Here is a 26,948-nt window from a genome sequence, read left to right as displayed (position 1 = left end):
AACCCGAACCCTCCCCGATGGCCGCCGGACGGGTCATTCCCGGCACTGCTGGGGGCGGTAACACACCCTCAATGGTGCTGCACACAGGGGCTGCTGCCACCACGCAAAAAAACCCCGTAAACCCTCCGAACTCCCCGTCCGTGCTTGCAGACACCGCAGTGGGAGAGCGAGTGCCCGGGACTTCTGCAAGGGCTTGTCAAGGCCACCAAGCTCCTTCCATGCACAGGGGTCCGTGCAAGGGCTGACAGGCACTGCGGCCATCCACCACTCCCAGTTTCCTCTTCCATTCTTATCCTTATGCAAACCTCCCTCGCTTGGAATAACGAAAGAACTGGGTAAAATGTCCTGCATAGCTCAGAACCAGTGCAAACAAGCTGTATTTTGTCATACTGGGTGCTTTTACGGTACAGCACATTGAGGTAACAGTCAACACAGTCCAACTTTCACATCACTTTAGGATATAAAAGATTAAGTACAATGGATTTCCACTGGATGAAGGCATGGAGGAGAAAGCTATCCTGGTGTATGTGAAAAACCTCATCTCCCTGCTGGCAATCCTCACGGAAAGGGGCAGTGTTCCATGTCCCATAAATCAGTTTAATCCAGCCCACATGCCCCATCCTAAAATTAACTAAGCAACGTGGAAGCACATGTCCATCCTCTCCAAAGAACAGACGAGGGATGGGTGCCTGGGACAGGCAGGAGCTGCAGGCCAAGGCGTCAGCACCCACTGAAGGCGAAGATCACTCAATGTCCACGGGAACAACTGCTGCAATGGCTTTGGCATGAGAGGTCACTGAAAGGGACAGGTGCCATTGTGCCTGCAGCCACACCAGCTGAGCCAGCCTAGCATAAGGTGACTGAAAACAAGTCACAGAAATGCAGTGAGTTGCAACAGGCAAACAACTAATAATTGGTTCATCATCTCAATTCCCCACCATCACGGCTGAGACAGAAGAAGAGGGTTTTTTGTTATGGCAAAAGATCCTTCTCCCAGGAAATACTTTGGCTTTGTGACATCTGTGTAAGGCTTCTCTGCACTGCTCCCCACGGGTGTGACAGGGACATGGCCTGCCCAGGGCACATGTGGCTGTCACCACTCCTGTGTCAGCGCATGACCACCCCAGGGAGGCCTCTACACAGGGAACTTAAATCTAACCTCGATAAATAAAACCAAATGTTTATTTACACCAAAGAATTCCAACACTGGATCTTTCACATATGAAGGACAAAGTATATATACACAGCAAGGGGTAGCAGGGCTGTAACAAGGGTGCTTTTCCGTTGTCAATGATAATATTTGTCCACAATTACTGATCTACCATTTCAGTTTAAGTTAACGTCTCCTGGCTCCTTCCTCTCAGTGCATATTTACAAGACTGTGAGGTAACTGGTATTCTCACCACATGGCACGTGAGGGAGGGGATGGTGGGTGAAGATGTGGGATCGGACTTGGCGCAGTCTGATTTTTCCAGCTTTAAGTAGCCACCAGCTTGAAACCTATAGAAACAATTTAAAAACAATATACCCAATAACAAATTAATTCCAGAGATCCAAGCCAAGCAATGGCTGGAAGAACCCTCCATGAGAAAGGGGCTGATGAGAGCAGGGCTTACTCTACAGGAGCACCTGTCTCAGGAGGTGCCAAGGACTCCAACTGGATCAGTAACTTCATTTTTAAGACTAAAATTACATGCAAGGGGTGAGTTAGCATTCTGGTTGACTCCTAAGGAGACATTATCCAATCCAATTAGGGTTTTGGACGCTATCTGCACTTACTCCTTTTAAGCTTATCCCACCTCTCCCTACTGGAACTGTCTCCTCAGTGTACCCTGGCTGGGACATATGCAGGACATGGGGTTCAAGTGAGTGGTACTTTAAGAATCCCCTCCCCTGCCTCATGAAGACTTGGTTTGGTAGTCTCTGGAGAACAGCACAATCCCCCAAGGCTTGTGGAGGAATAATGGTGGGAACATGAAGAGAAGAGATTTCCAGCAGGATGCAAGAGCTTGGAAATGCTGTTGATTCATCTTTGTTATTACATGAAGAGTTGTTTTGTTGTTTTGGTTTTTTTTTTGTTTTTGTTTTTTTGTTTTTTTTAGGAGGGGTGGGGGGGGGGAAAGAAAAACTGTCCAAGAAGTATTCCATCTGTAGGTATTTTCAGGGAATCCCCTGAGTTACGAAAAGTTCAAGTAAAAAAAGAAAAATCAGCCTATAATAATTTTGTATATAATGACTGAACTACTATAAATCCACAAGCAACAGTTCAGACACGGTGTCTCCAAAGCGTTCATCCCCTCCCTTCCCCTGCCAGGCACGAGCTGCGTCCTGAGGAGAGGTGGAGGGGGAAACCTCTTCCCCACCTGACTCAGCTCAGGCAGCAGGAGACAGAGCCCGTCACTACTGCTGGGCGCCCGCAGCAGCTGGAACTGGCATCCCCAGGGTGGTGGTGGCAGAGATGACAGGTGAGCCTGCTAGAGGTCCAAGGGGTGAAGGTGTTGGCACTGAAGAAATCCCTGGAAGAGAGACAGGTAAGCAGGAATTAGGGTAAAAACAGCACACTGCTATCCAGGACAGCTTCTGAAGTGAAGTGGGAGCTTTGTGGGTCAGTTATGTTTTCAGAGCTGCCAAAATAATTAAAGAGAGAAAAGATCTGTCACTATTCTCTGCAGCTCTGGGACGGGCACAGATTTGCACACCCCTCAGTGTTACTGATGGGCAGACACGTGGCAGGATCACAGAATGGTTTGGGTTGAAAAGGTAACCTTAAAGCTCCTCTTGTTCCAACCCTCCTGCCATGGGCAGGGACACCTTCCACTAGACCAGGTTGCCCCAAGCCCCATTCAACCTGGCCCTTAAACGATTTCAAGGATCTGACAGCCACAGCTTCTCTGGGCAGCCAGTACCAGTGGACTGTCCTTCAAGCTGCTGCCAGAAAATCAAGTGCAAAGAACTTCTTAAAATGAGACCAGAAAAACAGGTCAGGCTGCCTAAGGCCTTACTTATCACTCTCCCACCCACTTTGCAGCTCTCCTTGCCCTTGTCCCCAATCCTGGGAGATGACCCAACACCGCCCTGGCCTGCTGAACTCTCCCTCCTGGGTCCTCCCCACCCACCCCACACATACAAATGCTTCAGCACCCCAAGCACCAAGGCGAGTTGGCAGAACTGACCTGACATCATGCTCGCACTGCTGACAGGAGTGCTGCCACCCGGCATGTTGGACGAGCCCATCCGAGCCTGGTCTTTCACAATGGGGTCTAGGAAGAGCACACTACCAGTAAGTGCTGTGTTGCCAGAGAGCTGCTGAGGCACACAGACTGCCTGTGGCCTCTGTGCTCAGCCAGTCCTGGCACTCTGCCTGTGCCAAATAACATCAACCATCATCTACTGAAATACAGATATTTCCACCAATGCCAGTGGGAAGCACTCAAGAAGGTACCAAGGTCACATGATATCAGGGAAAATCAGCTAAATGATGTGATTTGGGGTTCAGCAGGACTGTCTGACAGGAAAAGACAAAGGTTATTATGGCAAAGTTGATCTTTCTGTGCTAAGCAACTGTGTAATTGCAGAAAGCCAAACCCAGAATATGGGTGCAGCAAGCAGAAAGATTATCACTGATTACAATCATGTGTCATGTCTCTATACACATCTTGGATCTCTGTGAGCTGTCAGGTGTGTCACTAGAACTTGTCATCCATGAGATGATCACAACTTACTAACTCTTGATTTTCAGCTGCATGTAAATAAGGCTCTCATCTGAACAGGGACAACCCTTTCCTGCCTCCCAGGCCTTCTGCGTCAGACAAGGGAATTCCAAACTTTGCTGAGCTCAGCACTATGTGTATCTTTTTGTGAACACAAATTAATGAACTGTTTGTCCAGCTCTCACATTCCAAGCTATTGGCTTCTCTAATGCTCATACTTGCAAAACATTTCCGTGGAATTTATCCAACAGGTATAACATAGATCAACAGTCTGTTAATTACAGGGGTCTCTTCAGCAGCAGCTAAAAAAACCCCAAAACGAAACCACCTGAGCAAATATTGACATTATGCATTGTTGCCGCTGCTTCAAACCCCCAGATATCAATATCTGTGAAAAACAGCAACCACTTAAAACATTTACTAGTGAAATTAACATTTTTGCTTGCAAAATCAAGACCTGAATATAGCAGTAGCTAAGCAATTTAGCAACAGAATGAGTTAAAATGCCTGTTTATCAACAAACCAGAATTCTCTGGGTTTATCCAAACACAGGAATACATGCACACCTGCAGAAAGCAACATCAAGTCACATGATTTAGGTGACTTTCCTTGATATTACTTGCTGATTCATGGGCCTGACATGGGTACCCAACACTGATTGTTTGGCTGGTGGAGGTGGCACACAGAGACCAGCAGCCTCAGCTCCAGCACAAATATTTGCAAACCAGGTTTATCATTGTTGCCGTTCTCAGCTCCCATCTGCACAAGCCATGGGAACAGAGATTTCCCAGAGGCAGAACTCTCAGGACAGCAGCTGATACTTACAGAAGTAGGGGTGTTCCATGGCTTCTCTTGCTGTGAGTCGTGACTGGTGATCATATCGCAGCAGCTTGTCTAAGAAATCCAGAGCTTCTGGACTCACCAGGTGTTGGTTCTCACTGTGGACAAAGCGCTCCCATCGCTTACGGGAGTGTCTGCAGGAAAACAGACCCAAATCAGGCCAGCCAGGGGACAGCAATGCCAAAATTCACTTCCTTAAGGAGCAAGAGCTGTGACAGATGTCCAGCCCTGAGGGAGGCCGCTGCTCTGTTCAACAGCCTCCCGCAGGGCTGAGACATTCCAGAACGTGAAGCAGTGTCACTGTGTCTCCACGCGGTGGCACAGCAGCCACAGCCCCAGCACAGCCACCTCGGCCACCACAGCCCCTGCACAGCCCTGCCATGACCCCAAACAGCAGCAGGACTAATGCTCAGAATGGATTACAGGCCTAGAATTGCAGGTTCTGTTATCTCTTCTGCACCCAACATGAGTTCCTTTAATTTTAGTCCCACTATGAGGGGAAAAAACATATAAATTCCTTCTTTAGCAGCACCTGACTTTCTGCACTCTAATGCTGAGAAACACCATTTTGGTTTTTTCCCTTCAGACTGAAGAGAGATTTGCCCTTCATGCTTTCTGCTCCAGTAGCTCCTTCATTGCCTGAATGACATTTAAAAATCTTTCCTCAGGTCCATTTCCATATAAAGGACTATAGAAAGCACTAGCTAAAGGGACCAAAGGCACAAAGTGTCAGTTCTCCAAAATCCTGGCTCTGATTTCTTCCACAAATTTTTGTTCATTTCAAGGTCTGTTGACAAGCTGTAACTGTCTGGATCTACCAAACAGACTCCAGACCTTGGCTCACCTGCCCAAAATGTCATTGAAACGTGGATCCAGCTCAATGTTGTATTTGTCAATGTAGTCATACAGATCTTCTGTCCCCAGAACCTTGGCTATCCTCACCAGCTGGGAACAAACACAAAAACAAGTCACTGCTGTGAAGGTATGATAATAGCAGAGCCTGCATGAAGATATAGCAGCACATTCCCCTGAGAGCCGGAACCTGATCCCAGCAGTATGAATCAGAAGCCACAGGGTCAGCCTGTGGCTCTGGCTTCCCCAGCCACACAGCCCCAGGCATCAGGAACATGCCTCCACCCACAGCTGGAGAGCAGTACCCCAAGGCAGCCAGGAGGCCACAGACCCTAAAATCTCTAAACCTGAGACCTTGCAACACTACCTTCCTTAGTAGCACGAAAATATTCAAAACCAAAAGAGGGGAAGGCAAGCATAACTGGTCAAAAAAGCAGAAACTCTGGATCTTGCATGTGAAAAGTGAAGCACCACCCCAGAGAGCTCCAGAATAAAGATTTGAGAATGCTGAGCATGTGATCAAGGTTTAAAAATAAAAATTTTGGCCTAAAGGCGACACATCAAAGATTTCAGAATCTGTATAAACCTGTACCAAATTCACAGTTTCTATATAGAGTGGGGGGAGAGTGAGTAGTGGCAGGGGCTTTCCACATAACATAACCTCAGGAATAGTCAAACTATGTACTAGAACACACCAGCCTTAATATAACTATTTCTACAGCTTTTCCCAGACACCTACAGAGGAGCTCCTAAGTACAAAGCTCTATAAATCCATTTTTATTTAATTGGTTACATAATCTTGTACACTTGAGAAAAGGAATGTGGCTTCAAACTGAGCTAAGAAGCCATTAGAGAAAGGCTTAAAAATTCTCTGGATGACTCGATAGAAGCCTAAGCAGGAAACCTTCATGGTGCTAAGAGAACATTGTACATGACCAGCTCTCACCTGATCATAGTTGTCATGGCCATGGAAAAATGGCTCCTTTCGGAATATCATACTAGCCAACATGCAACCCAAGCTCCACATATCCAGACTGTAATCATACATCTGTACAAAACCAGAAGGACAATTCAATTTCTAATGAATTAAGCAGAACAGACCTCCAAAACTAACCAGGGTTCCCCCAACCCGCCAAGGTGATACGAACACAGCCATGTCATGCTGGAAACAAACTGAACTATCTTCATGTATCTTCATCCCTAAGCCACTGTTCAGCTCAGTGTTCCAGTTACTCAAACTGGGATACAGCAATTAGCAGGACAGCAGGTATCCTAATTCCATCCCTGTCTGCCAGGATATTAAAAATCAGAGCTTCCTTCTATTTTCACTGCAGACTCCAATGTTATAAACCACTGAGAAATGTGTGTTGGCAAAGGAAGCATTGGAACAAACAACAAAAGTGTGGACTCCCCAGGGTCCATGGACAGGTGAGGATGTGCTATTTTCCAGAACCAGCATGGTCTGAAAGTCACCAGGAACACTGTGATTTCCATAATGCAAACTGCCATCAGATAAGGGGATGCTTTTATAGCTTAATTTAGAAGTTCATGCAGTACTTGCTGTTCCCACAGGGGCTTTGTTTCATTCCTGTACCTTGCTGCAAACACAGCCTAGCTAAAAAAATATTCAATATTTGTATTCCAAGATCCATAATGATAGTTCTGCAGCTCTTCCTCAGGTCCTGAGACTACTCATTTGTTTCTTTCATTCAGTGGCTTTATGGCCACTGCTTTCTGCCATACATTTTGGAACAGGCTATCTTTAGCTTCAACTCTCTAGATACCTGAATTTTGAGTTTATTACCTTGAAATGGCACTGACTTTCCACATAAAAGTCAGTAAGAAGTCCTAGTAACTCTTACCTGATAATCTACAAGAAGTTCAGGTCCTTTGAAATATCTGGAAGCCACTCTGACATTGTACTCCTGGCCAGGGTGATAGAATTCAGCCAAACCCCAGTCTATTAGTCTAAGCTAAAAATGGTAGAAAACAAAGAAAAAAGGCTCAAGGGATGCTCCAGCTTACCATTGGCTGAATGACACTGGTGAACTTAGTATGAAGTTAATTTATAAGTCTTCCATTTTTTAATTAATTTGATCAGAGGGTCTGGTGACATATTCTCCCCAAACCCATTCATCAAGCAGTCTAAATAAAATACCTCTCCTTACAACCCTGCCTATGGGTTACATATGACCAAGTAAAGCCTCAAAAAGCAGCACAATATTCTCATTTTACATTTGTCCACACAATTACAGCAGAGTGCCCCTCAAAGAGGTCTGCTAGCACCACTACACAGGAGTACCCAAAGGGATCCCAGACTGCCAAGAGAAAAGCAGGACCCCTCCCTGCCCCCAAGCCACCCCACACTACCTTTCTGTGCTCATGGTCAATCATGACATTGTGAGGTTTGACATCTCTGTGCATGATTCCCATGCTATGGCAGTAATCTAGAGCCTGCAGGTGAAAGGAAACAGATGCTGGAGTCACAAGAATGTGTCAAGTTAATAATATTCAAAAGTATTTCCACACATATCAAGTCTAACTAGATGACAGGACTGTCCAGTGTTATATCCTGGACTAGACTCACTGATCACAGAAAATGCTTCTAGAGCCCCCTCCCAAAGGGAGGTCCCAGCAACACAAGTCTCTTGTCTTTACTTCATGTACTTCCCCATAAAAATTGGAATTTCAGAGTCTTTAAGAGCATAGTTACTAGGCACTAATGATCACACAAGCCCCCCTTCTCCAGACTCCTAAGGAGAAATTACTTAGTTCAGATGAATGGATGAAGATATTTGACTCACATTATATCTCAGCACAAACCCAGCCAGTAACAGCTCACAGTTTTCTTTTTTCAGAGGCTACATGTACTCCTGATTTAGGATTTTAAGGTATCTCAATGTACCAAAATGCTGAAAAACAGATACTGACTTGATATTTTTCTGCCCAATTCTTCCATGGACTTTCCTTCCCTTAGTGATATGATGTCACTATCATCAGTGACATGAGAACTATCTCTACAGGACTAGCTGAGAGCAAATACTAGAAATAAACCAACAAAACAGCAAAACACCAACTTACCTTCAAAATCTCATACATGTAGAATCGAATATCATAATCTGTTAATGTCTGGTATAATTGCTGTGGGACACAAACACATCATGTCAGTGTTTCAACATGCAAAAAAAACCCTGCTCTGGGCTGCTGGCATTCTCCAAACCCATTTGAAGATACAGTCTAAGTTTCTCAAGTTACTCTGATCCCACACCTGACTCTGATCAGTTTATTCCTCTCCCTTTGCAAATCCCATACATAGTTTACTTCCAGCTCTGCTCAGACAGCACATCCTGGTTCCTGTCACTATCTCCCTCTGGTTGCACCTACCCAGCACAAGCATGATGGATGGCATTGCACAGCCTTTCTTCTTCTGAGGCAGGTCAGTATGAAGGGACAAAGAAACATTTAAATCCCCATTCCCAGGAGTATGGAAGGCCACAGAAACAGCTGTCCACACTTTAAGTGGTTCCAATAAATAGTTGTACACATAAAAGCCAAACGCCTCAAAAAACACAGGCACTGATGGGCCACAAGGTAATAGATTCATTTGCTCCCAAAATTAAATACCTCTTGGAATCTGCATTCTCATCTTGTAACTTTTGTGGCAAAATGGTACTGATGGGCTAATTACAAACTTCTGTCCCAACTGCATTTACCTTTAAAAGCATTTCCTATGCTGGAAGGAAATGCCCATCCTATGTACTTGCCCTTCCCCAGAAAGACAGTATGAGTGGTTTTCAAACACAAAAAAAAAAGAGAAGTCACATCCCACACTGTACCTTAAAGTCTGTGTTGTTTACATGTTCAAAAACCAGAGCAGGTGTTCGAGACTGAAACAGAAAAAAAAGTATTCAGCCACGTTAAGTTATGTTTCCACTTAAGATAATGAACTGCATCTTTTTTTTTTTACTAAAACTACAAAAAATCCCTCTGCCTTGGACATATTTATGATTCCCCCCAGACAGAGAGAGCAGAGCCTAAGCCCACAGCCTCCAGCAGCACTGTTTGCAGAGCGAATTAACCTGTCTCAGCTCACTGGTATCTCTTCCTCACAGAGTGAGGGGCTGGAGGGACCTGTGGGGGAAGGGCCCTCTAAAAGAAGTTTATCAGATTAAGAGCTGATCTGATCAGTCAATTCAAAAGCAGGATTTAAGAGCAAGGCAAAACAAAAAGCCAGGTCAGAGCTGAAATCAAACAGAGCAACTTCACCCTTAACCCCAGTGTACCCCTTGAGTTTCTCCCTTACTCACCACAGGATCTTTTACTATATCTGCAAGAGTGATTATATTGGGACCGCCTCGCAAGTTCTCTAAGATCTTGATTTCACGCTTGATTTTCTTCTTTTTAACAGGCTGAAGAATAAAAAGCCAAAGTGTAAGATAAAGCCCTGCAGTAAAGTGAGCCTAATAGCTCAACAGCCAGATGACAACACCCAGGTGACTGCAGATCAGCAAAATATATTGAAACATTTGCAATTTAACCTGAGTATGCATTACACCAGTAAGGGCTCAAATATCTGCTTTCTAACTGCACAATCCTGACAGCTACAGACAATAATTCCAAGCGAAGGAGAGGCTGGAAGACGGCATTTTTTAAAAAAGCTCTCTGAACATAATCTGATAGGCCAAGAGGAAATGGCCTCAAGTAATGCCAGGAAAAAATTTCTTCACAGAAAGGGTTGTCAATACCTGGAACAGGCTGCTCCAGTGGTGAGGACACCATTCTTAAACAGATTTAAGAGATGTGGCATCTGGGGACATGAATGCTGGGGTGTTGACTGACTTGATGATCTTTGAGTGCTTTTCCAACCCTAACAGCTCCGTGATACTCCAAAACTTCTTAACTAGCATGTGGCAAATGTTTAACTATGAGAAGTCCGTGGGCTACTGGAGGGTCACTAAATGAAGGCCAAGGCCATGACAGCCTGCCAGGACACCAGCACTTAGAGAAGTTGAGAATTTTGTAGTCAGCTGCTGAAATGTTGCTTAGTTTCAAGTAAAAAGGTGTTGCACATCAGGGCTTCTTTAAGACAGAGCCTAATTCCTTACAGGCAGAGATCTGACTTAACTGCAGGCCTGTTTCACTGAGTGACACTCCAAAGCCAGGCTTTAAGGATTTCAGTTTTAGAACATCAAAAAGCCCTTGGCCTCCTGATTACCTCAAGACAGATTTTATCTTTTGCCCAATCCCCAGCTCACCTTGAGAATTTTAACAACTACTTTTTCGTTATTTGTAATGTTGATGGCTTCAAATACTTCACTGTATTTGCCTCGGCCTAATTTTCGAACTAGCTGGTAGTCATCTTGATTTCTGTGGGGAGAAAAGGTTAGAGTTCCAAAGGGCTCAGTCATTTCCATCACAATTTATAAACTGCTCCTTAACACTCAACCACTGCCTCACTTCACAGACAAAGGGGATTAACTAGTGCCTTACCTCTCCTGAACTGGACGATTTAAGAACTAGGAGAGAAACAGGGAGCTTCTATTTGCCCAAGACAGATTCAATCCAAAAGTATGGATTGAAAGCCCAACTACGTATTTCAGCATTAGCAAACCTGAAGTATCCCTTCTCTCTATATTTGGAAGCTCCATTTTTCCTTGTATAATGCTGGTAAAATTTTACAAAGGCAGTATGAGGAAAAAATCTAAGTGCAAGGCTGTTTAAAAACAGTCTGGGCACAAAGCAGCACTTATGCTCAGATGACTGTGTACATTCCAGAAACTGGGAACTGCACAGCTGAGGGCAGAACTCTGTCTGGGCCCTCCATATCCCAGCAGGAACGCAGAGCTATGAAGCCACCACCACTGCTGTCTGATTCTGGGACACTTTAGTCATGAGCTCAATTTAGACACCTCCTTCCTTCAAAGAGAGGCAGCCATGTCTTTTCCAGGCACTTGCAGAGAGCTGAGCAACAAGTCATAAAATAGCATGTACCTATTTAAGTCTGTGGAGTTTCTTCACTTATCCAAGTCAGCAGCAACTTCAGTTTGAAAGTCTTTTCATTTCTTTTCAGCCCTGCACTCAGGACTGTTTGGATTGTTTCAGAAATAGATTTTCTTCCCTCTGAAAGGGGATGTTTCTCAACTACCTGACAAAACTTCTTCAAACTTTTAAGGAAGCTGCTATAAATGTTCTTCCACAACTGGGAATTTAAAAGTTTGGTAAGAAATATTTTTCTGAAGAGAAGTTGTAATCCTTTCCCTTGCCATCTGCCAAGAAGCGTGAAAAAGCCTCACACAGCACAGTTGCCTGAACTCCCCAAATACCACTATGCAGGATCCACAGGGACTGATCCTGGTGCAGGGACATCCAGAGGCAGCCCAGACTTACCCCCACTCAACAACATGAGACTCATAGTCCCAGTACTCCCGGGGTCTGTGTGTGTTCACATCCGTGTAAACTCTGGCCCTGCTCGGCACGGGTCCCGACATATCAGACAGCTTGGCAGGCGGAAGCGAGATGTGAAATCAGAGGCGACCTGGTCTGCAGTGCTGACAGAGGAGAAAGGCCTCAGATTCCTCCACCTGCAGACAGAACATAAACCAGAGGTTAAATTCTCAAGGCACTTCAAAAGTATTTAAGTTAATCATTAAAAGCTGCTGCAACGGCTGGAGCCTGCCCAGCCACAGGCCTGGGATTTCTTGAAAGCCATTTGTCTGCTCTCCCTCACACAGGACTGGCTCCTAGCAAACCAACGCGCTGACCTGGTAATTTTCAGCACCTTGTTTCCAGCTGCTGGTTGTAGAGGTAACTTTCCAAAAGGAAAGAATGCCACATGCTCTGTATCTGCAGACAGATCCCCTTCTTTCGACTGCAGACGAAAGCAACAGCTACAGGCTGCAATCACACCCCCATCACAAGTCTTGGGCCATCCAATGTAACAAAATCAACTCTGCTGGGATGGAAACCAGCTTTAGCAACAACTTCCTACAGTCAAAGCATTAAATCTGACTGTCCAAAAGACAGCAGCATCTGTGTTGGATTATGATGCTTTATTCAAACATGAAAGAAATGCACTGGTGCAAGGGTCTGAAGATGTTCCTTTGCATTCTGCTTGCCAAAAGTACCTCCAATCCTTCCTCCTTCCAAGGCAATTTTTGCAAAGCTCCTGGTAAGTTTTATCAGTATTTAGACTGGTCAAAGTCACTCAAAAAAAAATTACTGTATGTCGGAGACAAACCCTGTATCTTTATTCTATATGTCTGAACACATTATCATCCAGATCCGAATATTTAGGACAGCAGTAACTCACTGCAGTTTTGTATCAATATTGTCCTACCCAAGATAAATGTGGTGCTTTTACATATCTCAAATCTTTCACAAGGGGAAGTTAACACCCTTTTAGATGTTTAAATACAAGAATCCCCATGTCAGCTTTCAAAATAATTTACAAGAAAGGGAGCTGTATTGGAGCAGGGAAGAGCATTGTTTGGTGTGCAGCAGCACGTGGCAGGGCCATACAGCCCTGCCTATGTGCTCAAACAGTGGGCAACACTGTTATCTAAACTAATACACTTATTTGCTGTGCCAATCTTATCCCTTCAGAGAAAACAGGCAACTGCCAGCCTGCAGAAGGAAGCAACAGCCCCATTAATCATACATTAATGAGAAAGACCAAGAAATCTGCTCGGAGCAATTGGCTTAAGCTACTAGGACATGTCACAACAGAAGAAAACTCTAGAAGCAAAATCCTGCTCTACAGGCCACGTCCTGTTGTTTATTTGAGGTCTGCAGCACTTCAACTCCTGTGAGGACCCAGCAAGACCCACTGGCTGTGAAGATGGCAGAGGACGTGGAGGACACAGGTCTGAGGTCCTTCACTGTGTCACACAACCTGACCAGCAGCTGGTCCTGCTTCCAGAGGCAGAAGAGCATGCAAGGGCTCTCGGACATGGACAAAGCCTCCTTAGGTGGGACAGAGCTCAGCACTGGGATATTTTTTTGACCTACTGACACACAAAGGATGTTGGTGGCAGCTTCAGGTAGACAGGGTTGCAGTAAGCCAGTCCAAAGGGTAAACAGGGACACAGCACTATTCCAAAATCCACTATGGAAGGGTGACTGAGGCCTTAGACCCATAAAAGGAGGATGAGGCACTTCAGCTGTGTGTCCAGCTAATGGAAGAATATGAAGCATTCCTCAAAATATAATAAGTCTATTCCTAGATAAAATGCTAGTCCTCTCACAAAATACAATTTCAGAAGATGAGGCAGCAATCATCTAAGACCTCAAAGCATTTATGTGGCATGACTCAGACACTTAGAAATTAGATGTCCCCAGGCATTACTAGAGCATGCAAGTTTACTAGAACAGTTTAGTACAGTGAAATTTATTAGATTTCCAAGTTCAATCACTGTGTTTGTGTTTCTTCTCACTCCCTATGCTTCTGGCAGGAGATGCACTGGCCCATTTCCTCTGCCCAATACTTCTTGTGAAGGAATTAACTGAACTCATACATGTCTCAGATGACTTAGCAATTTTAATTTTTAAGTACAATCCAGTATAAATAAGCACACATGACTGCTCCCCTCACCCAGCTTAGCAAGATCAGTTTCAGCACAAAAAAAAAAAAAGAAAAATCAATCACATTATCTAAAGATAGATCAAATTTCACAGTGGCTATTTTTTGTCACGTAGCTCTAGCCTAGCTCAAGCAGCACATTGTAACAGGCTGCTCAGAGAAGAGCTTTTTCAGGAAATCATCAACTGCAGCTTCTAAGAATGGCACACAATGTCTATTTACGAGGGTAGGTATTATTGTCTACTATTCTTTACACAGGAAGGGGAGAGAATCTGCACAGATAAATAAATTTTAAAGCAAACAGAGTTATAGACATACACAAACTTACCCTGCCTGAAAGCTGCTCATTCTCTGCTTAAAACTGCCAAGGAATTCATATAGATTTTTCCTTCAGTGCCCCTGGAGGGGGATTATTTTGCACTGGATCCAAGCTCTTTGGCAGAAGGGAATGACACAAATAAAGACAGATAATGGGGACAGGTGTTGACATGCAAGCATCAGTTGAGCCTGCACTTTTAAAGCAGAAAAATCTACAACATGAGCAGCGATTGCACCTAGAAAAGTGCCCTGAGCTTGTTATAAAAGATAAGTTCTATTTCTGCAGAATCCAAACAAATTTTGTCATTTATTAATTCCTGTATTGATGACAGAATAATAGAATAATTTATATTGGGAGAGTCTGCTCAACATCACCTAATCAAAATAGATGTGGTGAGATCAGGGTCCGGTGTGGCCTTGAGCATCTCCAGAAACAACATTAAAATTTTAATTTCTCTGGTAGAGAAGTGTTTAACTAGGAAACAACCATGAGCTTTTAGGCAATGTACCAGAGGTCACAAAGAGAGGAAGACAAAGCTCCCAACCACAGTCTGACATGCTGTTTGCTGCCTAGGCCTGCCTGTGCAAGGACACAGAGCAGGGCTTCTCAAACAGCCCCTGTGGTGACACCCCTTGGACAGATATCACCCAAAAGGGCTCACATGACAGCTACAGCAAACGAACACCACGCCAAAGCTTCTCCCACACAGGCCTGTCCCCAAAAATGCTGTTGGGAGTATCAACAAACTGATAATTAGCTGATTTCTTACACAGCAGCCTTATCAAGAGGAACCCTGCTCATCCCAGACAAGAACAGAGCCAAACACAGCTCCTGTCCTGCTGACACACTCCAGGGGAGTACCCAGAGCCCCAGCCCAGAGACAAATAATTGTGCTGCCATCATATAGGAATTTTTTAATTGGAAGGGCCTGCTAATTAAAAAAGATCAGTTCTTAAAAGTTTGAATTCTTCTAACAGTAGTCTGTTGTCTAAACAGCTTGGCAAGCTTAGACATTTTGTGCCTAAAGTTCAATAAAATGGTAAAAAGCCGCTCAGTGTTCTCTTTGACTCTGATTTTTAAAACATTTTAATCTAAACTAGTTACAAAACCCCTCATTTTTAAATAGGGATGTTATCATCCTTACAATGCACTCTAATTCTAAGGGCAACCATGCCCCACATAGAGAATTTGATATTTTGTGAAGGATCCATACTTCCAACACCTACTCCAATTAGTACAGGAATTTCCGACACCCTCTGTCCTTCCAGATGCATGAACTTAGAGCAAGTAGCAACAAAACACATCTAAGAAATCCATGCAGAATAGTTTCTGAGAAACACACCTACTTAGCCTGTAGTAAAATTTGCCTTTTATTTTTTTTAGTCCAGAATAACTGAGATACCAGAATGATTTTTTTTTTCTCCTCTTAAATGGAAATGTTCTTGGCATGGAACTTCTCTCAAGCAGTTACTCATTCAGAACTTAAAACCCATGAAGTTGCCCCAGTATGATGCAGCACTTCTACAGGATGCCAGTGAGCTGAAAGCCAAGAGCTACCCAGAAGACTGGTGTCCCAAGGAACTCACAAGTGCTATCCAAGTGATGACCTTTGTGGATAAGGTTTGGAGTATAAATAATGTACCCAAGAACACAAACACCGCTTGACACTGGCATCCCTGTGGACTGCTGTTAACAGCATGCCTTGCCCTCAGTGTGAACACTATATTGCCAGGAAGGTCCAAGTTCATCCAGAGAGAGTGGAGTGAACCCAGAAAACCTTGTTCAACACCACATAAATCTGGCTATTCCCGATGATCCACCTGAACTCTGCTTCAGTGAGCCCACAGCAGTCCCAAAGGAGTAAAACAGGCCCTGAACTGCAGCAAGCTGAACTCGAAGAGCCAAGTAAACATTTCCGTAGCTTTATGAATTCCACACAAGCTCACCTTCCTCTTGAGGAGAAAGCAAAGTGGACAGATTGGCCAAACAGGTCTAGAGCCTTTCCTCTCACTTCTACTTTCCCCACCTAAGCTCATTACAGTGGTGATTGTGCCAGCCTAAGACTGTAAACAGGCTGAGACAGCAGCGGGTTTGTTGTGAGAGAAGAAAAGCTCTGTCAGTGGAGAAGAGCAGAATTACAGTGCAGAGTCTGGAATCGAAAGGTTATTCCCCTTCTTTTATCTACAACTGCAAGTGAGATGTTACCTTTCATAGCAGAAAGCTTAAACCCAGCCTCTAAAATCATGAGTGTAAAGTGTGATTTGGTAGGGTGAGCAAGAATTAGATTATCAGATAAAACTGTTGATGATTTCCTTCACACAGCCCTGTAATCCTCCCAGGGAAGCGTACTTGCTCCTTCAGAGTTTGGAGAATATTTAATACTGGAGAAACACTGAAATTAAAAAATCAAGACATGCCTAAATATTACACTACTGCCTGCTGGCAGTCAACATCAATCAACACCCAGCTTACTTTTAAAGGAAATAATAGCAATCAACTCCATTTAAAAATATGGTCTATCTCTCAAAAGAAACCTGATTTGTGTGTTCTCATGATGCTGAAACTTCAGCAATACAAGTACGGAACAAATGACCTCCAGAAGTCCCTTGCAACCTATATTTTTCTATGATTTTACAGCTAAAATAGAAACAAGCCTGGATTAACAAATTTGACATTTTATATCCTTTCCTGAAGATCATTTCCCTACTAAAGGCACAACATTGACAGAAGAGCAGATTTTAAAATCTGAGTTAAAAAAAAAAACAACTTAGGTTAGAAATCAAACTTTTCTCTAAGTATTGTTTTGGAACAGCACAGTCTGATTTAACTGCATTTTCCACTAAAATTATTTTCCAGATTTCTTTTAAATAGTTGGTTGTGTCCGACTGTAGAGAAATAACAAATGATAACGTAATGACCTCAACATTGCCTTAAAAAAGAAACATGAACTGTTGTGATTAATTCAAAACAAGACATGGCCAGTCTGCAGGGAAAGCAGTCGACAGGTTTAGTTATACTGGAAGAAACATCTTGGAGTAATTCTGCACTAGAAATATCCTAAATTTAGATTGGCTCTTCGTACATTAGCTCCACTGATTCTTCTCTAAACTCCTCATGATTCTTGCCAATGAAGAAGTCATTCTCTGTAATGAGGATCACAATCTATATGGAAGCCACAGGAATGGTTTTACTGTAACTCCATGTTTTATGATACTCTTCAGTCTTGGGGAAAACTTCACTGTCCCACTTTCCCACCTCAGAAAGCAGCGTGTAACATGTCTGTCACCCTCCAGGATGCCCTGGCAGTGGCTCTGGTGCCACACACTCTCCTGGCAGAAGGTCTGTCATGCTTTGTCTTCCTTTTTGTTCAGATCTCTAAAGCCAAATTTTAGCAGAGCTCACATGAACTCTCTATGGGCCTCCAGCATCTTGCCTGGTTGGACACCTGTCCTTTGCCAAACATCAGTGTTGGCAACAGCACATGGACCTGGGGAAGAACACTGGGACTACCTCCAGCAGCAGTGACAGACATTCTATGCAGACAATTCCCCAGGATCATCAACACTATTATTTTCAGAGCTAAGTTAGTCAACAGCACATGGAGCTAAGGGAGAGACCTCAAAACACAAAGACTCCAAAGCTGACCTTGGATGAGGCCATGTAGCCACAGAGGGCAGCAACATCAGCAAGACACCCAAGCCTCAGCAGCTGAGCGCAGGCTCTGCCTCTTTCCCATGCCTGCAGCTTCTGCCACCGCTCCCAGCACCCATAAACTCAGCGGATATCCTCAGTGCCAGTGCCAAGGACTCCTGACACAACCCGATAAAAATGGCTGCAATATAACCAGGCACTGCCTAAGCAACTTGTCTGTACACACACACCAAACAGAAACCAAGACCAAAACTCTTCTGCTTGCACCTCTTCCCCAAACTGACAGTTCAGGCTGAGCAGGGAGTGCAGGAAAGGCAGGGGGATTTTCTTTGGAGGAATATCCCTTCAGGTCTGCCCTAAAGCCAAAGCAATACTTCAACAGGAAGCAGTTCCTTTTTCTTCCAAGAGCACTAACAAAACTAAATCTCCTACTGCTGGAGCTTTGGACAGTATTCCAGTTACCAAAACTACAGTTTCTGAGACCCCAGCAACACTACGGAACTCTTCCTGGAGGCTCACAAAGGGGAATGTTTCAGCCGCACTATGGGCTGACATCAGGTTCCACTGGCAGCATCCTCTGGAAAGTTCTACCTCCCTAATTGCTGCTAAGTGACACAGTTGTTTTCCTCATTAATTAGTAGGCACAGAGTACTGCCAGGACAATCATTCAGCTGATTTGACTCCTATGGGTCATGTACAGAGGGATTTAGGCAGAACTCAGAAAACTGACCTGTACCAACCACCTGTAAAAGTTACAGCTTTAATTGATCTGATCATGCAACTCCTAGTGGCAGGAACAATTACCAGAGCCAAAGGATAAACTAGAGGACCCTGCCTGTAACTATTTCTTCAGGAAATCCCTATGATCAGCTGTTCCATGGAGCAGGCAATGCATAAACCATCTCTAACCCTCAGCCAGCATTGAGCAGGCTCAGCAAGAGGCACCCGGTGCAAACCCCTGCCAGCAAGTGAAGCTCTGATATAATTCTCTAAAAATTTATCATTATTAACACAAGATGAAACTAGCTACCACCATTCCAAGAATCAAATGGAAAAAACCCCAGCTATTAAACTCCAGCAATCAGCACTCTCCTTCACACCTTACAAGCCCCCAGTAAAGCCATTGTGCCAAAACTCGTAACTTAATTTGTAAGCTCAGTTGAAATTAATCTAGATGCTGCAGAGTGAGGAAAAAGCCCTCTTTTTCCTTCTGGAGTACAACCAAGCGTGGAAGAAAGGCTGGAATTCAACAGCACATTGGTAACAGATAGAGAAACCTGTGAAAAAGGCTGCAAGAGAAGGAACACTGCAGGAGCTCTTGCTTTTCTAGACTGAAAATTAATTTGTTGTGCGCGTCCACGCTCATCCATTTTCTGAACACTAAAAATAAAGACTTTCTGACAACTCACACGCACATGTGCAAATATGCTCTGAGAAAATGCCTTCTCCACAGGCTTTGGTAACAACAGGGAGAGGCACCTTTTCAGCTCCTTGGACACACAAGAGGATTTGGGGCCACTTCTTCCCACCACAGGAAGACCTTTCCCACCCAGGGAAAGCAAGTTCTGGCACGTAATGCTGTATTAGCACGCTGGATTCTCCCTGAACTTGGCTTAATTAAAAGAGGACTAATTTAGCCTTTGGTTGTTCCAGAAGGTCCAAGGGCAGAGCCTACTTCTCAGCAAAAACAGAGTGAGTAACTTCAATTTTCTAGGTCTGCTGTTAACACTTCAGACTATCCAGTGGGAAACCTGCAGCCAAACTCTTGCCTTGACTCAAAGTTGTTTTCCATCTAGCACAGAATTTATTCATCACTCACATGAAATAAATTGCCATAATATGATGCAGCCATTACATAGGCAGGAGCTGGACAGCCTGCTTTAGAAACCACCTCCCTGTAAATGGCAATATTAATTAAAAAATAGAACTCAATAAGGAGGACATAACCTAAATCTCAGAATTGAACTCTGTGGAAAATTAAAATTATTGAAGTTGTAACCTTCCAAATGTTGAGTCTGTGGTGGTACCAAGTCCACAAAGAACTCCAAGCTTCCCTTCTGCTCTTCAGCCTTCCAAAGCAGCAGAATGAAATGGGTAATAAAACCATTTGTCCAGAACAGTGTGAAAACAGGAGCTGATGAGACTTGGGCCAGGCTCATGCTGCTGCTTCTCTACTGGACTCCTAACCAGAAAAAATCCATGAACCACTCATCCCATGACCACATAAACAATCCGACTTCTCATCAGTCTTTTCTACCAATATATAAGTTTGGCACCTTGATGGAAAAAGGGGCCAAAAACCAGCTTGGAAAAACTCTACATTCAGCAACAGCACTAACACCAGCTCAAAAAGCTGCAGCCTCCTCTTCCAAGCAGTTTTTTCAGGTTCAAAGGAGAACTCCCTTTCTCCAGTTACATTCTGTAAATTCCAGGGAAGTCAGCTCTTGGAAGCCCCTGGAAGGAGATATCCAAGCTTAGAAAAATTATCCAAGAGCTGTCCTGCAACAAATGTTTGTAGCCAGACTAAGTCAAGGCAATGTTTCCTGATCTTAAAATCTTGGGGTTTTTTTCCCCTCTCAAGACCCTTATTATGGAACAATAAGATCTAAGATGGCAACAATCTCATGCAAAGAGTTCTAAAACAGATATCTTAATGTAAGCAATTCCATAATGGAGGAACGGTGGAGGTGACAGGTCTGGTAACCCAGAAATAAATCCCTGCCTCTTCAGAAATGTGACACTAAATTAATCACACCACCACAATGTCACCCATTTGCTTCTCCTGTCTTCCCTTCCCTTATTCCTCAGAGGACATGAGGAAAGACAAAGAGAAAATTAGTTCTATAAGGAGAAAATGGAGAAGAACTGAAATGGAAGTGTAAGGACACCCACCATTTAATAAAATTATAAAATTGGGAAAAGCTGAGTACATGTCCCTTTCATCAGAGCAGAAAGTTTCTTGCTCTACAACTCCACAAATCTATAACCACCTTTCAACATCATTTATACCCTGAGATTCCTACTTCAACACATTCCATGGTGATGAACCTAATCTGCATTACTTGAAAATGCCCCAAATATCAAACTCTAAGTCTTAACATGTCTCACTGTCAAGAAATGGCATTTTACCAAGTCAATTCCCAATCCCAGATTTGCATCTTCATTCTCACATCTCACCAGCTTTTTTCAAGCAAACAAGTACCATTAACTGCCCCTGCGCAAACCTCAACAACCTTAATGTCATGCAACATTCCATGATCCAATTTCCTCCACATCTGCTAGAACCTACTGCCAATTTTATTATCACTTTTCCAAAGAGCCATATTCTCAACATCCAACAAACCTCACTTTCCCTCCATCTATGAACCCAAGAGCCCTGCCAAACAAAGAAAACCTGTTCTGACCCTCCACTTGGAAGTGTCTGCTTTCTCCTCCAACATCTACCTCTCACAACATCTGCCCATGCTCTGTGCCTCATCCCCTCACCCAGATCTTCAGCTGCATGAGTTTTTGCTTCTTTGCTGCAGCCAAAGCCAAGACTATGTTCCCTTCCTCAACCCTGCTTCAACTCCCTGTAGGCAGCAGCTGACTGGCCAAGCTCTCTGCACTGAGTGCAGGACATGTACATCCAACTCTATCACCACACACACTGGGAACAAGACAGCAAATTTCACTAACAACAGAAATTATGTTACCAGGTATTGACATAAATCACTAGAGAAAGGTGAAATAATGGAAACTTCTCCCCATTGGCAAGATGAAAGGAAAGGATCACTGCCTACCACCAAAGACAGACATTCTTCATGCTCAGGGAAAGGTCTGGACCTTTACAATTACAATTGTACAATGTCTGGCCCTTCACAATTACAATTTACCTTCCCTGTCTAGAGTCATCCAAAGAGAACAGGGATTGCAGCCACAAGGCAAAGTCAGATCTCCTGAATGCAGAGCACTGCCTGCCCTGCACCTGGGATCAGACATCCCAATCCAAATTTCTGTCTTCCAGTTACAGACACTGTCTGTCTCCACAGAGCCTATGCTGTAGGAAATGGAACATTACCCTAATCCCAGTTTTAGAGCTAATTAAGGAACTGATAAAGCTTCACACTTTCCCCAAATCTTAGGCCTCCAGTCTCCCCAAGCTCACTCTCTCCTCTCCTAGCAGAAACTTTGCCCTTTTCTACATCACACCAAACCAGAAATCACAGGATGAGCGATTCCTCTGCCCCAGCTGATGATGCACCCAGAATCCACCCTGGATTCACATCCAACACCCAGCTTGGCTGGCAGGATGGCACAAGCCCCAACTCTGAATAATTTGAGCAATTCTGTTTCAGAAAAGAGAGTGTGTTCAAAGAACAAAGAAATCACTCCCAGCCCCAGGCAGAAATGCTGGGTGTCCACTTGCCTTCCTCTGAACAGCTGCCACTGTGCCCAGTCCCCTCTGGCAGGGGCTCTTCCCAACCCATTTGTGGATTGCACCCAGGATGGAGTTCCCATGAGGAGCCAGGTGAGCACATGGCACAGCCCTCTCCAGGGACATGTGCCCAGTTTCAAAGCCTGGCAGCGGGGTCAGCGCAAGAGCAGCTCCCCAAGGCACCAGACCAGGGTCAGGTTTGAGCAAGACAAATCCAAATAACGAGAGACCCCTCTCAGGGGTACCAGGGCTGGAAGTGACCCACAAAGAACATCGAGACCAACTCCTGGCCCTGCACAGGACACCCTAGCAATCCCACCCTGCGCCGGAGAACCTTGTCCAAATGCTTCTTTAACTCTGTCAGGCCTGGGGCCATTATTACTGCCCTGGGGAGCCTGTTTCAGTCTCCATTCACCCCTCTGGGCGAAAAACCTTTTCCTAATATCCAACCTAAACCACCTGCACACAGCTACATGTCACTTCCCCAGGTCCTGCAACCGATCACCAGAGACCATAGATCAGTGACTTCCCCTCCACTCTGCTTCAATATTCACAATCCAAACTTTATTGGTTTTACCTAAAACCCTCAGTAAGAAAAAATTAAGTGATCTGACACACACGGGGTTCCACAATCTTATCTTACCCCTCTCTTACAAACCACATTTTAACAACAGACACTGCTCTCGGTCCCAAGGCACAATTAACTAAATTACAGCGGGGGCAAGACTGACCACCACCGCTTCCACAGACTGGTGTGGAAAGCCGTGAGAACGACCTTCCCCTCCACCCAGAAAGGCCCAGAACGGAGTCCCTGCGCAGCCGGGGGTGGCAGCGAGCACTAACAGGCCTTTCCATGCCCCTCCGCATCTCACCGCTTCTCCGGGCAGGGCGGGGAAGAGGCAAGATCGAGCAATTTAAGTAAATAACACCTACACGGCCCGAAGGTGCGAGCTGGCAGAGCTGGGGGAGGGGACGGCTCCCGTTCCACGGGGCTCTGCCCTTCCTGCGCGGCCGAGGGCGGCCCCGCACCGGGCTGGGGGCAGCGGGGCGGCCCCTCCACAGCCCCTGCCCGCTCCCCCCGGGGACTCGGAGCCCCTCCGAGGGCAGCAGGCCGTGCCCTTTCCGCCGCACCGGACCCGCCCGCTCTGCCCGCTCCCCCTCAGCGCCGCCGCGGCCCCACTCTCCTGAGGGGCAGCCGCGGCCCCCCGGCCCACACCGCGCCCGCGGCGGGGGGGCGGAGGAGCTCAGGAGGCGCAGCGGCGCCTCCCCCCCGCCGCCCGCTCCGCCCGCCACCGCCGCGGGGCCCCGCTTGGGCGCCGGAGCCGCCGGTACCTGGCGCGGCCGCTACCGCCGCCGCCGCCGCCGCACACAGACAATATGGCGGAGGCACAAGGCTCGGCCGCCGCCGCAGGGACCAGAGCGAGGCGCGCCGGAAACGGAAACCGCGCGGGCCCCGCCACGCGCCGCGGGGGCGTGCGCAGGGAAGGGTGGAGCGCGCCGCGGGGGGCTATGGGAGTTGTAGTCCATGATGGTCGCGGCGGTGTGCGAAGGACGCGGGTTTGTTCCCGCTCCGTGTCCAGGTGTGTCCCCGTGAATCGCGGGAAGGTAGCGGGGTCCGTATCGGCCTCCGCAGCGCCGGCGGGACGCCCGACCGTGAGCGGTAGCCTCTTGGGCCCAGCCCCTCTGTGGGGCTGTGTGCAGGACCCGCCGCCAGGGGGCGACTGTGGCCTGCGGAGGTGCCCCGGTACCGGCGCTGCCCCCGGCCCCTCCAACGGCCCCGGCCCCGGTCCTTGACCCGGTCTTTCCCACGCCCTTCCACGGTCCTGTCCTGGCCCTTCCACAGCCCTGTCCCCGCCGTTCTTCAGCCTTTCTCTGGCCCTTCTATCAGCCCTTTCCCAGCCCTTCCACCGGCCCGGCCCCGGCCCTCCCAGACCCCGGGGCCACCGCGGAGCTGTTGCGGCCCGCCCGGCGTGTGGGGTCTCGAGCGCTGTTCATGCAAAGGGACTTATCCCTCTGCTGAGCCGGCAGCCGGGCCAGCAACCAGGCCAAGCCTTGACCTACTCCAGCACCCCGTGGTCTTCTCTCTCTGCCTTTCACCTTTTTAGTCCAATTTCTTGCCGTGCAGCCCAGGACATCACTTTTTCCCCAAAGGACTGGTCGGAGCAAATGGTCCACCGACCCGTCTGGTACAGACTGGAGACCCCGAGGTGGGAGGAAAGGCATCCAGGTTCAACCTGAGGACGAGCGGGATCCTGGGCTCATGGCACACTTGGACCAGGGCTAGCTGGGGACATGCAGCTCTGGGCTGGTCCTCCCACCACGTTCAGGCTCTGGCTCAATATGAGAGCCAGCCTGGAGGGGAAGGGGTTGTGCTGAGCTATGTCTGAACCCCTTTGACCCCCCCCAGATCTCCCCATGCCCTTCAGAAAGGAGCCAGCCTGGCCCCCCCCCTCACCTCGACCTCATGGAAAGCCGAGCACGGCCAGGCTTCACCCCACTTCCCTCCCGGTGTGGGAGTCTCCCCCAGGGGAGGCCGCTGGCCCAAAGCTCGCAGCCCCTCACCCCGGGTCACTCCCATTAGGTAAAGGAGCAGCTCGTCCTGGCGGGGGTATCTCCCTCTCGCGCTTTCCTTGTATTGTACGGGCCTGGGTCATCGAGGAAATCTTACAGGTCCTTCTGCTGCCGAGTGGTCACGGGGGAAGCCCGGCCCCCTTCCCCCCATTGTCAGCGGCCGGGCCGTATCCTCGCTCCAAGCCCCGGCCCCTAAAAATAGCTCTTTGTCAGGCGATTGTTCCGACACCTTCGCGGCGGCATTGACGTGGGCCGGAGCGGGAGAGCGGTGGGGTAGGTGGAGGGGAAGGGCTGGAGGTCCCCCCTGGGAGCACTCTGAGGATTTGCCGCTGATAACGGCTCCTGTTGTGGGGAAATGGGCTCCCGGCGCGAGGCACGGTGCCGAAGGCCTTCCCGTGCCGCTGCTGCCCGCTGGTCACCTCTCCCCCACCTGCCCCAGCCTCCTGCCAACCCCACACCACCCTGGGTCACCAAGCAGGGGAAGGGTCTCCCTGGGGCACAGGGGGGGATGGAGCCCTCCCAAGACCCCAGTTCAGATCCTGCAGGGTGGGGTCAAGCCCTGACCCCTCCCAAACCGGCTCCTTGGGGTCAAGCCCTGACCCCTCCCAAGCCGGCTCCCTGGGGTCAAGCCCTGACCCCCCAAACCGGCTCCCTGGGGTGTCCCTGCCCTGATCACCCCATTGGGGCTAGGGCAGGCAGGGGCAGTCCTGGGGGCATGGGGCTGCTGGTGTGTGGGAAGGCCACATTTTGGAGGGTTTAAGGCCATCCCTGAAACACTGTTCCTGCCCTGAGCATCTGCAGGCATTCCCTGCAGTGAGACCTTTTCCCATCCCCTCTCAGAGCCCCATCTCCAACCGCAGTGCCTGTTTGATTGAGTGTGGGCCCTGCCGTGGGATCCCAGGGAGGCGGCCCCACTGCAGGGCTTGTGCTGGGAAGGGGCTGTGCAATGGAGACATCCTGGGACAGCCCCCTCCCTTGTCATCCCCTGCCACCCACTGCCAGCTGAAGGTGACAACCCCCCCTGGACCTCTCCTGCCCAGCCACCCCAGCTGCAGAAATAGGATTTTATTTCCCATGAAGAGGTTTGGATTAAAATAACCTCCTGGCCCAGATCCCTTTTTTCTGATGTGGCTGGAGATGTTTGCCCACAGCCCTGCTGGGTATCCAAGCCTTGACCCTCGAGGCTGCTGTCCCCACAGTGGGACATGCCTGTCCTCTGCCTGGCCTTCAGGGACATATCCCTCTCCCAGCCATGCCTGGCCTCACTGACTCAGAGCCTCTGGCCCTGTTCACCTGCTGCCCACAGGCTGAGCTGAGCCCCCAGGGCTGCTGGCCGTGGGGCAGGGCACAGGGCCAGCCCTGCTCTGATTACCCCCAGCGTTTTTTCCTTTTTCTTCCTTAATTTACTGAGGGCTAAATCCAAATATTACAACTTCCCCTCTGCGCCGCTGGTTACGCAGGCGGCCCCGGCCGGGCATTGTCTTATTGTTTGCAGAGGGAAGCTCCAGCGGGAGATTAACCTGGCGTTCACCCCGCGCCACAGCCTCACACCCTGTCCCTGCTGCAGGGCCTGTGTCCCCAGGGATCCCAGCTGGCACGAGGTCCCAGCAGGGAGAACAGCTCTGAGGGCCCCTGTGCATGGGGGAGGACGTGGTGGGGTGGTGGCAGCCCTGCAGCAGCGCCCACTGCACCTCTGGGATATGTGGGACCTTGGGGCATTCTTGCTGTGCATCCCTCATGATGGTGAGGATCTGGCAGGTGTCTTGGGGGTCTTACGCAGACCCTTTGCCTGTTTTCTTCCCCAGGGACCCTTGCAGGATGCTGGAGGGTCAGTACAGTCTGGGTCTGCTGGTATGGGGACACAGGGACTGCCCAGCACCCCCACCTGGAGGACCATCGTGCTGCCCCTTGGTCATCCCATCCCATCCCATCCCATCCCATCCCATCCCATCCCATCCCATCCCATCCCATCCCATCCCATCCCATCCCATCCCATCCCATCCCATCCCA

The 26,948-nt window shown here is 47.5% G+C and overlaps 1 protein-coding gene across 2 annotated transcripts; it reads right to left on the bottom strand.

Annotated features, from left to right (window-relative positions):
- Positions 1 to 1,153: 1,153 nt before the first annotated feature.
- On the bottom strand, positions 1,154 to 23,804 carry CSNK2A1 (casein kinase 2 alpha 1). 2 transcript variants are annotated; one of them, XM_084217839.1, is made up of 14 exons: positions 23,700 to 23,804; positions 11,790 to 11,983; positions 10,658 to 10,769; positions 9,710 to 9,811; positions 9,239 to 9,289; positions 8,484 to 8,543; positions 7,773 to 7,856; positions 7,265 to 7,375; positions 6,349 to 6,450; positions 5,395 to 5,495; positions 4,536 to 4,684; positions 3,174 to 3,260; positions 2,364 to 2,516; positions 1,154 to 1,500 (listed from the first exon to the last, which is right to left on the bottom strand). In XM_084217839.1, exons 2-13 carry the CDS (start codon positions 11,888 to 11,890, stop codon positions 2,401 to 2,403), a joined length of 1,176 nt encoding a protein of 391 aa, XP_084073965.1. In that variant the 5' UTR covers positions 11,891 to 11,983; positions 23,700 to 23,804; the 3' UTR covers positions 1,154 to 1,500; positions 2,364 to 2,400. The 2 variants fall into 2 exon arrangements, with proteins under 2 accessions (XP_084073965.1, XP_084073964.1); XM_084217838.1 differs by having other exon boundaries at positions 1,154 to 2,516.
- Positions 23,805 to 26,948: the final 3,144 nt, after the last annotated feature.

This window comes from Fringilla coelebs, assembly GCF_963513975.1.
Source record: "Fringilla coelebs genome assembly, chromosome: 18".
In the NCBI taxonomy this organism is placed as follows: Eukaryota; Metazoa; Chordata; class Aves; order Passeriformes; family Fringillidae; genus Fringilla; species Fringilla coelebs.
Note: the sequence above shows the minus strand (reverse complement) of the source record. Positions and strands in the feature narration are given on the sequence as shown.

Coding starts and splice junctions, on each gene's coding strand:
- CSNK2A1 (XM_084217838.1), bottom strand. CDS start 11,890: ATGTCGGGACCCGTGCCGAGCAGGGCCAGAGTTTACACGGATGTGAAC. Junction 7,857..8,483: donor ACATGTATGAGATTTTGAAG/GTAAGTTGGTGT, acceptor TTTCACCTGCAG/GCTCTAGATTACTGCCATAG. Junction 3,261..4,535: donor CATGGAACACCCCTACTTCT/GTAAGTATCAGC, acceptor TGCTCTTCCTAG/ACCCCATTGTGAAAGACCAG.